At 36.7% G+C, this 14,171-nt stretch overlaps 1 protein-coding gene and 1 pseudogene across 2 annotated transcripts in view; both read left to right on the top strand.

Moving 5' to 3' along the window:
• The window catches only part of LOC121981446, a 57,892-nt gene extending 48,770 nt beyond the window's left edge, over positions 1 to 9,122 (top strand). For both annotated transcript variants that reach the window (XM_042533969.1, XM_042533970.1), the window contains 2 exons: positions 7,869 to 8,043; positions 8,364 to 9,122. In XM_042533969.1, coding sequence (XP_042389903.1) covers positions 7,869 to 8,043; positions 8,364 to 8,971 — 783 coding nt within the window. In that variant the 3' untranslated portion in view covers positions 8,972 to 9,122. The remainder of the gene's footprint in view (positions 1 to 7,868; positions 8,044 to 8,363) is intronic.
• On the top strand, positions 3,062 to 6,306 carry LOC121981447 (annotated as a pseudogene).
• Positions 9,123 to 14,171: the final 5,049 nt, after the last annotated feature.

Here is a 14,171-nt window from a genome sequence, read left to right as displayed (position 1 = left end):
AGCTTTGAGGTAATTGACTTGTGCTTTTGTGCTTCCCACATGTATATGCCATGTTTACGAGCATAAATGTTTTTTTTATTATATTGTTGATGATAGTTTCTAGGAAAATATACAATAGCCAAGAAAGAGATCAAGAAAGAAGGGAATGAAGCCAAGAATGAAGCTTTCGAACACTTGTACCAATAGCTTGATACAAAAAGGAGAAAATGACATCTATAGGATAGCTAAAGTGAGAGAGAGGAAAATAAGGGATCTTACCCAAATAAGATGTATTAAAGATGAATCCAAGAAGGTATTAGTGAAGGATAAGGAAATAAAGGAGCGATGAAATAAATATTTTTATCAATATTTTAATGAAGGTTTAGGTGACCAACTTAGCTTAGAAAATTTTTGTACATCAAAGTAGTATAAAAATTTAAACTTTTATCAGAGAATCCAAATTTCAAAACTAGAATAAGCATTAAATGAGATGCAAAATGGAAAAGCGGTTAAACCGAATAATTTCTAATAGAGGTATAGAAGTGTCTAGGAAAGTAGGGTATTGAATGACTTACGAAGTTATTCATCTTGATATTGAAAATGAAGAAAATACCTGATCAATAGAGTTCAATGGAGTAAGTAATATAGTCCCCTGTATACAAATAAAGGAGACATAACAAAATTATGCAAATTAAAAAAAAAATGTTAGCCTATATATATATTGAAATACTTAAAGTTATGTATGAGAATTTAATGACAAGAGTGAAGTCTTCAAGTAGATTAACTGAAGCGTTACATTAAGAATCTGTTCTAGTCTATATCTTATTTTTAGATGACATTATTTTGGTCGATGAGTCACGTGAAGGAGTAAATGATAAGTTCGAATCTTGATGGAAAACTATAGATGTAAAAGGTTTTAGGCTTAGTAGAGTAAAGACAAGACATGAAATTAAGTTTAGTAGTATTAGACATACAAGACAATTGTTAAAATGAGATATGAGTTTCCTATAACCGAAAACTTTAAGTTATCTAAGATTGCTTTTGTAAAAGGATAGAGGGTTTGAAAGTGATGTTTTACATAAGATACAAGCAAAATGATTGAAATGGAAGAGGGTATAGGTGTTCTTTGTGATCGTAAGGTACTTCTAAAGCTTAAGTGTTCTACAAATGATGGTTAGACCTATTATGTTATATGAAGTAGGATATTAGACTATGAATTGAACACATAAGTAGAAGATGAGTCGCAAAAATGAAGATCTTAAGTTGGATATGTGGGCATATGAGGATGGACATGATAAGAAATGAGAACATTAAAAAGAAACTTGGTGTTGTGCCTATTGAGAGAAAACTCTGAGAGATGCGTTTAAGATAGTATTTACATGTACTTAGGTATCAATAAATGCTTCAGTTATGTGACATAATGTCAACAAATATACACATAATTGAGGAAGAAATGATGCAGGAGGATCCACAGATTTTTATTATGATTTTTGGTAATTTTTACCTTTTTGGTATTTAAGATATTTTTGATATTTTAGGTATTTTTGATAATTTCTATCTTTTATATTTTTGGATTTTTGACCCGTTTGAGATTTTAAGATTGTGAGTCCAAGGTTTGAAGTGTCGTTCTATGCCGCCCGACACGGACGGGTTTTACCGTTCCGCCGGGCGGCCGAAACCGGCACGGGAGGCGTCCTCGTCTCGGCGGCGCCGGAGGAGACGCGGGACGCCTCCGGCGGCGTCCCGCGGCACATTCGGCAGCGAAGGCGTCGTGCACGACGCCTTCTGCGGCGCCGAAATCGTCCGGCAGGGTCGCCGGACGCTTCCGGCGACCCTTCCGGCATCGCCGGAGGCGTCCGGCGACGCTTCCAGCGTCGCCGGACTCCCCCCGCGAGATCGCGATGATCGATCACGGGCGGGCGCGATATCGTGTACGCGTTTTTTTTTTCTGTTTTTAATAATTATTTATTTTATTTTATTAATTTAAACAATTCCTAAGGAGGATGGGTAGAGGATGTGTGATATTTCGAAGAGGCTTTTATAAATCTAGTTAAATTATCCTAATAAGATATATAAAAAATATATTTAAAATTAAAATAAATTAAATAAATTTTATTAATTAATATACTGAAAAAAATAATATTTTAAATTTCATTTAAAAATTTTAAAAAATATATAATAATTCTTATTTATATTGTAATATATTTTTATTATTTTAAATTTCATTTAAATTTTTAAAAAAATGTAAAAAAATTCTAAAAAAATTTAAAAAATTCTAATAAATTATATTTATATTCTGATTTTTTTTTAATTTTTTACTTGATATTTTTTACTATTTAAAATATATATTATTTAATTAATAATTAATTAAATGAATAAATAGTTAATTTATATAATTATTATTAATATAAAATAATATCTTGTATTATTATTATTATTATTATTATTATTATTATAGATACTTCCATTTTAATTTGAATTATTGATATATCAATTCTATTTAAATAAAATTATTTTTAATTATTTTTTCTAACCATATTAAATTATTCAATAATTGAGAACTTATAATAAATCAATATACAACTTATTTTTATATACACAATAAACATATTTATCTTATCATTATTATAGATAAATAAAAAATACTGAAACTATATTGGCACGGCACGATACGATACCGAAACCATATCGTTCCGGCCTGAGACCGAAACCTCGGCACGGGTCGAAATTTTAAACCATGTGTGAGTCTATTAGGAAAATTTTTCCTTTTAAAATTTTTTCCCTTTCTTTACAAGATAAGGACTGTAGTTTATATATTAAGATTTCTTTTCTTTATTTGCGTCTTAGGTTTAGAGTCTATTGATGTGTACATTTCATATATGTTTTTTATCGTAGTTTGACACATATCCTATCTCATTTCATATGCATATATCTGCTGTTTTCATCTATTTGTGCTTCATTTTGATACTTTTCTAGTTCGGAGAGCTGCTCTTGTTTATTTTCTTTGATAGGGCACGAAGAGGAGGGAAAACAGAGTTCAAAGGCCAATTCCTGAGTGCATTCCAGCTGCCATGGCCGAGCAGGCCATGCCAACTGGCACGGTCGTGCCGCCGCCCGAAAGAAGCCACAACGCCTGTCACGCGCAGGTCGTGCCAGCCGCCACGACCATGTCATTGCCCAACACAGCCAGGCCGTGTCAGCGGGCACAGTCGTGTCGGAAGCCTGGAAATTAGGTATAAAAGGATGATTTAGATCTCAAACTAGGATCTAGATTGGGAACCGCCCAAGGGCCCTAAGAAGACTTAGGACAACGGATACGAGGGATTTTCGAAACCTTAACGCCCATATTTCAGATCGGAGAGCATCCGGAGATGATCCCACACATCAAGACTAAGCTTTTCTTCCCTTTTTTGAATTTGTCTTGATTGTAACTTGTTTGAATGATTATCTCTGGTTGTAACTCCGAGTTTATTGAGTAGAGTCTTGATTAACCCTTTTGATAAACACTATTTTGTTGAATCTATTGAGTTTGAATGTTTCTTATCAATGACATGTGTATTTGTGGAACAGATCTACTATGTACACACGATCTTGATGCTAAAAGCACAAGATTCATATCCCATGAGGTGCAGGGATGAATCGAAAGGAGAACCCAATCCTTTGACCCATAGAAACTCAAGACGTGGATAGTCGCCTACGAAAGTAGATCGGTATGCCACAAGGAGCAATAGACTATTATAGATCTTAATGGATTAGTTCCAATTCGTCGCCATGCACTAAGAGAAGGCAACTCGAGGTCGTGGAATCATGTGAAAAGGATCTCCTTAAGAAATCAATCCCTCACCTCTATCTCTCTGAAAGTAGACGACAAATTGGAACGGATACGCCGATGTAATCCCAAAGTTCATATCGGATACCATAGGATAGTACCTACATAAATAACCATTGAGGATAGGAAACCAAACATAGATTAAGTATTTACAATCATTGTGGTGAAACTGAATTTTTAGAATTGCTTTTCCCATCGAATTTTCTCCGATCACTATCCTTTCTGTTTTCTCATCTCACTCAATACTCTTTCCTCACCATATTCTCTGTTTTTTCCCCTTAGATCTCTTGCTCTTGCACAACTCAAATCTCACGATTAGTTTAGACAATTGCATTTGTTTATTGGACTAGTACTTAGCCACCAATCCCTGTGCATTTGATATTTTATTATTTGAAGACAACCTATACTTGCAGTTTGCATATCATCTATATAAACTCCTATATATTTGTTTGAGGAATTATCCTCTATTGATAATAAAGTTTCTCTTTTTGTGATTTCTCTTTTTGCCTTCTCCTCAATTCCCATGCCCAGTGTTAGAGCTGTAAGTGTTTGATTGAGTAAGTCGAGTGCCACATACAATGGAAGGTCATCGTGGTCGCGGTAGACATGTTCTGATAGAGGAAGCCGAGCATCATGAAAGACGGTTGAGGATTGAGGATTTATAGGGGCAAGTTATAAATTTATCCCGACGTGATTTACAGAAGCGGCGATGACGTGAAATTTTGAAGATTGAGAGGTACGTGGTCGAGAGGATCAACATGGAGACCTTGGATTTCAAGTTTATCTACCTGAATTTTCTGATACGTCACATACAGAGAATTTTGTTGATTGGATCAACAAAGTGGAGCAGGTCTTCAACTATAGATAAGTTTCAGATCAAATGAAGGTGAAATTGGTTGCCTCCAAACTCAAAGGTCTAGCATCATCATGGTGGAAGTACTTGCAATGCTCATGAGACTGACAAGACAAGACAAGATCAAGGATTGAGAGAAGACGAAAAAAAATGAAGAACCAATTTCTTCCCATTGGGTATATACTCAAACTTTATTTTAGAAGACATCACCTACTCCAAACCCTAGCCCTAAATCCCTTGCCAAATTTCACCAATCCCTCACACGTTCCATGGATGCTGATGTGATCTCATCTCCCTCCCCTCCCACGGTTGCCTCGGTTCCTCCAGTGTAGACCACGTGCTGGAGATCTGTGTTGTAGAAGAAGCCGACAACGCATCCCCAAGAGGCGATCTCCACGCAAGTGTTCGGAAGCCTTACGTCGAGCAAAGGCATCTCGGTGGTGGTGTTAGATGCCAATGCTCTGATCCATGGCGATAAGCTTGCCAATCCCACAGACAAGTTTGTGTTTGTACCCGAGGTCTTGGATGAGGTACGCGATTATGTGTCGCATCAGCACCTTTCCTTCCTACCCTTCCCTGTTGAAACCCATGAAACCAATACTGAAGTTGAGAAAGATACTTCATCCTTGGTTTATGTTCAAGACAAGGATGAAGAGGATGGGAAATCAAACACAATAGGTCTCTCCACTGCGGAGTTAAATCTATAAAATTCCAACACCGCAATATGTTTTGTGGGGGCTCGCGAGCTGCTGTCACTTGTTTGCCTCGTCCAGGTTTCCTACTCTCTTGGCGTTGACCTCGTTCCCCGTTCACTTGAGGAGAATATGGGTGCTTATGATCCTTCAGAAGCAACAACATCATGTATAGATTTCACAAAAGATTCGCAGAGCATAGAGATTAAAATTAAAACATTGGATTCTCTAACGCACACCCTGCGAGTAGACAAGTTTGTGCCAATTCCGAAGTTAAAGGAGCCAATAGCCAGTATAACTGGGGTAATCTCTGAACAACAACGTCTAATATGCTGTGGCAAGGTTTTGAAAGATGACAAAATCCTGTCTACATACCATATCGAAGATGGTCACAGTTTGCATCTGGTTGTTAGACAACCACAACAATTTTCTTTATTCCCATCAACAAGTCATATGGAAAATGAAGGTGCACCAGTTTTGAATGCTACTTCCAATACTCATTGTAGTCATGTTGGTCAGGGAGCTTGTACCTTCGTCTTTGAGACAGTCAATGTTGGCCAGGGGACCATCATATACTCAAGATCTTTCTCAGATTATATCTAGTATCTTAAATGCTGTTGCAACAAGAAACACTGGATCCCAGCCCTCAAGTACAGATCTCAGGGATTTGGGTACAAGAACCTCTCTTGACATTCCGGATGGTGAGCTTGGTTCTAGGTAGTTACCTGACCATTTCCAGGCTGCAGTTTCATTGGGCCCTCAACAGCCAACTGTAATTCCTGATTCTTTGACCACTATACATCAGTATTTGAGTTTCATGGGAGATATGTGTTAGTCACTATTCCAAAGGCTAGTGGCCGCCCGTGATTTACTTCCTCCGTGTTGGCCTGGGACGGGTTGGCGGGGGCGCTGGGGGCGAGCGTATTTGCTTTTTGCCACCATTGAGCTTCATGGGAGATGAGTTCTTCATAGAGGGTGTGGAGTACAGAAATAAAGCAAACATCACTAATATGCTTGACAATGGTCTTCAGTCTCACCATTCTTTTATCCCTGGTGGCTTACCAAGTCCAGCATCTTTCGTAGAAGTTCTGCTTTCTACAATAGAATTGCTAATGATGCAAGTTGATGGATACATATCACAATTCACAGGGCATCTAGAGGATCAAGCAAGTTTGACCTTTACACTTATGTGTGGGAACCTTCAAAATAGTATGCTTAAATCTGGAGTCTTATTGCAGAACTTGGGTTCCTTATTACTAGAGTTGGGTTGTACGACAATGACGTTGGGTGAAAGACTAGCTGATGTTGTGATCAATGTGGGACCAGCAGTTTTCATCTCTGCAACTGGACCTAATCCTGTGGTGATTCAGCCTGTTCCTTTCTATCCAGGATCAAATTTTACTGCATATATGGCTAAATCTGCAAAACAAGATGTTACTTTGGTAGTGCCTTGGCTTTGGAAAACAGATCAGGAGCTAATTTATCACAGCAGTTTGAGCTTTAGTTCACCTGCAGCTGTGTCAATACCTTTACCTGATATGGTTTTGCCATCTTCCTTTGACAAAATGATAAACCTCGATAAGGTTGAGAAGCTTCTGACTATTGGTGCTGATGCAAACAATCAGAAGATTGAAGCTGATGAAGCAATTAATTTGGTTGAATAAAGTATGCTAAGGGAATTGATGCATGCAAAATTGATTTTTAGCTTCTCAATTTTGGAAATAAAGTGCATTTGGATCACTGAGGATTCTCAAAGCCCAACAGCTGCCAATAGATTTTATCGAGTTAATATCATATGATTTTCCTCCTAGGCTACCACCTGAAACTACTCTAAACTCGAAGACAAGTTCTTTTAACCTGGGGTTATTGATGCAGAGGATTCGCAGATTTTTATTATTATTTATGGTAATTTTTACCTTTTGGGTATTCAAGATATTTTGGTATTTTAAGTATTTTTGGTAATTTCTTTCGTTTGTATTTTGGCTTTTTGATCCGTTTAGAGATTTTAAGATTATGAGTCTGTTAGAAAAATTTTTCCTCTCTCTTAGAATTTCTTTCATTTCTTTGCAAGATAGGAATTGTAGTTTATATATTAAGATTTGTTTTTATTTGGGTCTTAGCTCTAGAGTTTATATAAACTCCTGTATATTTGTTTGAGGAATTATCCTCTATTGATAATAAAGTTTCTTTTTTTTTGTTTCTCTTCTTGCTTTATCCTCAATTTCATCTTCTCGTCAGCCCGCAAGATAATCGTCATCCTGTTCGAAGAGACCAAAGAAGACTTGGATAGCAACTATAATTTAGGATAAAACTCATTTAAATATAGATACGGATATAGTAGGGGATCGAGACTAATGACGTAGGAAGATCTGTATAGTCAATCCTACTTAAATGGGATAAAGGGTTGAATATTGTTGTATATCATTTTGACCTTACAGGAAGTATGCCACTTGATCTTTGTTTTGATTTCCCATTTGAATTTTCTTTCTTTGCTATATATTTACATTGTTGACAGGCTTCTTCTAATGAGAAAGCTAAAGCATGTAATACAATGAGAGATGAAGTCAACTTTGAAAACTCCAAAGGTAACCAAGATCAAACTAGCCCTACTTCAGTCTTGGATACTCTGTACGAAGACAGAAGAAATGACATTATATCCAAGTCATCTGATGTTATTACTGGAACACAAAGTAAGACCCTTTTCCTAATCTGCAATAAATTAGTGAAAAGCTTAAGCTTTTTATCAATCTGGCTAATTTTTGTCATCATAACAGAATTAATAATTTTGTAAATGGTGATATCTTCGTTACATTTCATTTAGCATCTGGATCTCAGTTTTTCTCTAGTGTTTCATTCTGTACTAGAGAAAAAATGCGAGAGTTCCTTATTAAGTTCATCTTTATCCTGTAATTTAATCTTTTTCAGCATAATGGGCATCCTGTGTACATTTAGTTTTCTCAATTTTTATTTCTTTCACACTTTACTGATATGATTCTCCTCTATTCATAAGGTATCTCTAGGGCTCCACCAATTGAATCAGTTTCCCGTTCTTTACCAAGGGATAATACTCACCCAGATTTTTCAATATTTAATAAAGAACCATTCAAGGTGGACAACAATCACGAGGAGAATTATGTATTCCCTCGAAATTTTCTTTCTTCTACCTCAGCAATAAATACTACTGTTTCCACAAGAAACCATGCTATTCGAGGTCAATTTGATGAAGTGCTACTTACAAGCTACTTTTACTGGAGAGAAGCAGCAGCTATGCTCAAGGAAAAAAGGTCAAATCAGAACGTCTTATTCAACAGTATCAACTCAGAACCAATAGAATTTGGATCAACTGGTTTGCCCACCTCACAAAACGTAAATCAATGGATTAGGGAATCTGCTTGGCTTGTGCCTGCAGAAGCATGGAACATCATCAGGAATTCGTTTTTTGTGAAAACAGTGATGGAAGATGATGACTGCAGCAACATAAGTCAATTGCTTGATATGATGGTCGGAGGATACAGATTGTCTGAGTACTTGTTGGAAGTACAAGAGATCACTGAAGAGATTAGCGGATATGTGTTGAAGAATTTGGTCAGGGAGGCTTTGGCTGAGATGAGTGATTAATGTTTGTGATTTGATTAGAATGTTTTATGTATCATGGCTCCACATCTGTCATTCCTTGTTTCTCTCTGTAAATACTCCAATAACTCAGTGTTTGTGTGGTTCAGGTATGCATATAAAGCAATGTAGTTCATCTTTGCTACATTTTGGTGCATATGCCTTGAGTGGTTGAATCCTACAAAATTATTAAGTGCTTTTAATTTGGTTGTTTTTAGTTCGACAAAGAAATTTGGTTGCATTGATGTTTCAAATTGTCTTAGCAAGTGGCTTTTCCAAATTGGATAAGTCAATTGACTCAACTTTTGACATAAGTCAATTGTTTCTACTTTAGTTACTCACTTGCATTCTAGTCGACCAAACTAGATTAAACTTCAACATGGTTCCTTCTTTTGCTCACCAAAGTCAACTATTTCTTTGTCTATCAATCTAATGATCTAGATTGATTCATGATTAGTTCCCTTGGACCTCAATCAGATTATTCAGTTGACTGTGTTCTGTTGATCCTTTGAGTTTTTCAGTGCTAACATGGTTTTAGCCAACTCCAAGTTCATTCAATCAACTGATCTCCCTAGTTACAAACTTATCTCACAAAATGAAATTCAAACAACCATTTTTGGCTGAATTCAAACATACGAGTCAGCTCCAGTTGATTGTTCGGCCAACTCAACTCCAAAACAAAATCCCTTCCTATTCTTCAATCAAAAGGAATCAGTTGGCCACCTTGTCAACAAGGGTAACCACTCAACTAATCTTATATCTGAATCGATTGATCTTGCTTGACCTCAAGCAATTTTATCAGCTTTACCTAGAACCCATCTTCCCTTGTTGAGTCTGAGCTTAAATTCAAAACTTCTACCCAAAAATAAAATATAGTTCTCTTGAACTCTCATCTCGTCTTCAAGTAGATCCTATTCCATTGCTTGAGACCTCAACAAGCTTGTGGTTTTTGAGTCCTACTTGGTTTGGGTCAATTAAGTCAATCTCTTCAAACATGTAAATATTCTTTGGCATTCGTCGAAGTTACTAGGCGATTCGTCTATAAGACTTCTATTTGCTAAGAAGGTTCACTTTTATAATTAACTTCTTGTCATATATCCAATTCTTCTTGATCTTAATGAAACGTCGCCTGTCAATCATTTGATCATTCTTGATTTACTTAGACTACACTTGCATGACTGTCAGAGCAGGTATACGATACTTGCTGTGTGTTCTAGATTTATACGATCTTTGTTTTCGTATTATGGATACTTTGAATAATCTGATATCAGTTTATTGGGTATCAGCGCGCCAAAGTTTGGCGATATTTATTTGATTTCCGTGTGTTGAATTTTCGGGATTTATCTGATACCAATTCATTGGTATCAGAGCAGGTTGTGATACTTGCTTTTGGTATTTTGGATATTTTTATACTAGCCCTAGTTGCGAGACATATTGGTGTGGGCAGTTATTTTCGGTTGCACGGATTTGTCCGTTTCGATTATGTTATGGACTTCAGTTTTGGATTTATATGGATTTCCGATGTTTGTTTTTCTCGTACGGAATTCCGAGGTCATTTTGGGGACTGGACAGCGATGGAACATCTCCAGACGGCATATAGGTATGATGTTTAATTTTATAGTTTATGACAGGTATTAGCATTCTTTATTTAGTACCTGTCTGGTTGCTGTAGCACATATTACTTGTGATAAGTTAGCCATTGAGGATGGTTGACCTTAATAGAGATAAGGGATTATAATCTATGGTGATTTTTCTTATCATACCATCAGTAGTGTTAGCTTCTGTTATTACTAGTAGGAAATGGAGGCACATACCAGCCTCTGCTATTGATAACTGGGTAGTGGATGATACCTACATATTTATGTTGTTTTAGCCAGTGAAGGTTTTATACTCATATCTTTTGGATATTAGGATACCCGATATGATGAAAAATTGTTCATTAGGGGAGTTACCATGTTTGATCATTGTTGAGAATGGTTTGAGGTTGAGGGATATTGTGAGATCAGATATTGTGATATGTTGATTTCTAATGATTTATTGGAGTAAATGTTATGTGGTCGTCTGATGATCTATTATTAGATATTGGTTTTGATGATCTATTAGTAGATGACTATTTTGATGATTTATATTGGGTTGTCGTTGATGGTGACATAGTGAGTGTCATGTTGATATTCACAGGTTTGATGATTATGGTTGGTGATCAGATTATAAATTTGGTGCTGAAGAGTTTACGGTTGAATGTGCCTATGAGATTTTAATAAATCTGATTGGTTATGGATAGTTAGCAGGATGATAAAAAAAAAAAAAAAAAATTGATATATGCTTCCTCTGATATTGGACTGTGGATAAATAATGATTTGATGTTTTGAATGCTAACTTGCCCTTATGTGGAGTAGAGACTTATTCATCTGATATTATGTGGGCTGATGTTTTTGAGGATGAAAATGAGAGTGTCTTGATGTTCTTAAATTTTGACTTTTTCTTTTGGGTCGTACATATTTATACATATGATATTATGTGGTTGGATATACCTTAGTTGCTTGTGGAGGATTAAGGTATTCTTGATTAGTTAGTAAATGAATGATTTAATTTTGTTGATTGATCAGTAGAGGATTGTCATACTCTATTTTTAGAGGTTCGAACCTTTAGGTTATTTGTGTTTAGTTATGTATCTAGAGCACCTTTGAGTACTTGTTTTGTACTGACGTGGAAATGACTGATTTAGCCATATATCATTGTCGGCTTGGATAGGTGATAAAGGATCGATGTACCCTATTTCATGAAGACTTTGACCATGGATTGTATATACCTGGTGGGATAACTTAGAGGGTGCATTGGGATATGTGACCCCGCTGGTGTAAGGAAGTGTAGAGTTAATTGCTTAACACTTATGGGATACAATCGTTACTAGTGTTTACTGGGAGAGTACATTTGGATTTATGATGATAAAATTTTTCCCATTAGATATAGTCTTGGTAGTGTATGACATTGACTGGCAATGTTATACCACGGTGTGTATATCTTTCTTGTCCGATACCAGTTCCTTTGAACCTAGAGCAGGGTTGTTACTGGATGATTAGACTGCTTTATTTTGGGTTGCTTTTGATTGATGTATTCATGCTCGATACATATGCATGAATTTTGTTTAGATATACCTGTAACCCATGAGTATTGGTAGCATAAGGTTGGTCTCTTTGGTTGAGCTGGTATGCTGATTTTGCATGTCTATGTTGCATGTATATTATGATTGTTATGTGTTGTAGGAGTCCTATGGTAGACTGTCCATTTGCCAGTAGTATATATATCCATGTTCTGATATGGTTTGAAGGTTCCTGGTGGATCATAGATATGTAGTTCGGTGTATGTATCTGAAGGTATTATTGAGGATAGCTTGTTGATTAAATCCGAGATGTAGTATAAGTACATCGGTGGTGTTTTGATGGAAGCATTTTGTCGATTTAATCTGAGTTGTGATATGTACATATGTGTTTGGTGTGGTATCTGAGGTAACCTTTTTGATTATGTTTGATTTGTGAGTGTACCTGGGTTTAGTATGCTTTATTGGAAGTATATGTTGGTTATACTCTTGGCATAGGTGAAGATATGTCATATGAGCGTTGTTTGAGGTGTATTGTTGATTTTACCTACATTGATTTTGGACACGTGTTCGGTATGTATTGTTGGAGGTATCATACTGATTATACCTGAGTTGTGAGTATGTTTGGTATATAATAATTGGGGATTTTGTTGATCATACATATGTTGTGTGAGCATTAGTGCGAGGTGTATACATTGGTAGCAGTATGATGATTTTACTTATACTGAATGCAGAATGTGGAGTGACTGCATTATGTCGTTTGTTGGATTAACCCATCAACTAATTTTCCTATCAGTGGATGACCCACTAGGATGCTGATAGAGTTGATGATGGATTTGATTAGTTACTAGGTAGTTATAGCCTAGGCTAACCACAGTGATTTGTGGTAAAGAGATCTTGTACAATCTCTAGCTGGATAGTTAGGTGCCTTGGGGTACTTATGTATTATTTTGTGGTGAGCGTTGCTCCCACATATCACGGATTGCTGGTAGCGGAGCATTGCTCCTATATTTATTGCAGATACATATTTCAGATTATTTGTGGTGGAGTGTTGCTCCCACATATTGAGGATTTCTTGTGGTAGAGCGTTGCTCCCACATATGTGGTGTTTCCTGTGATGGAGCGTTGCTCTCACCCTGGAGGATTTATTCTTTGGTGATTTATGTTATTGATGATCATATTTTTTTCGATTTATTATTGGAGATCTTATGGATAGGAATGTCTGTGATATGGACATTATGTGTCTTGGTTTTTTGTCATATAGGCTTACAGTGCCTTAGATGTTTTCAGGGACTCGATGATCCTAGTATGTCGAGGATGTTTGGATAGGTGTCCATTATCTTTGTGGACGATGTTGTGATCTATTACGGATCCGCGGTGAGTCACGTACACTACCTTTGCATAGATCTAGAGATGATTCGACGAGAACATCTATATGTGATTATCAGTAGTGCTGGTTTGGATTGTTTTATGTGAGATGTTTGAGCCACACGGTCACCAATAGAAGTATACCGTGGTTCCACATGAGATCGAGATTGTTACCGTCGGGAGTAGACAGAGTCAATAGAAGAGGCTTGTAACCTCCTTTGTTTGGCCGATATTTCCGGAGATACGTTGAGGGTTTCTCATGGATTGCTATGTCACTTACACGCCTGACCATGAAAGACGTGAAGTTTATTTAGACTGAGGATTTCAAGATCAGCTTCTAGGAGCTGAAGCGAAGACTAGTGTCGGCTTCGATTTTTGGTTTTTACTTTCTAGAGAGGACGGATTTGTCCTCTACACCGACACGTTTCTACAGGGTATGGATGCTGTTCTGTTGCAGCACGGTTGAGTATTCTTATATACTTCTTGATAGTTGGGGGAGCCTGAGAAGAAAATACTCAGTTCATGATCTGGAGTTGACTGCTATTATTTTTGCCCGAAGATTTGGCGGCAGTACCTGTATGATATTACATTGAGATTCTCACTGACCATCGGAGTCTCAAATATCTGTTCCACTCAGAAGGAACTTAATCTTCGACCGAGGAGATAGATGGAGTTCCTGAAGGATTATGATTGTACCATTAGCTATCACCTGAGAAAAGCTAATGTGGTTGTCGATGCACT

This window comes from Zingiber officinale, chromosome 5A, assembly GCF_018446385.1.
Source record: "Zingiber officinale cultivar Zhangliang chromosome 5A, Zo_v1.1, whole genome shotgun sequence".
NCBI classification, from domain to species: Eukaryota; Viridiplantae; Streptophyta; class Magnoliopsida; order Zingiberales; family Zingiberaceae; genus Zingiber; species Zingiber officinale.
This window is presented reverse-complemented; position numbering and strand designations above follow the sequence as displayed.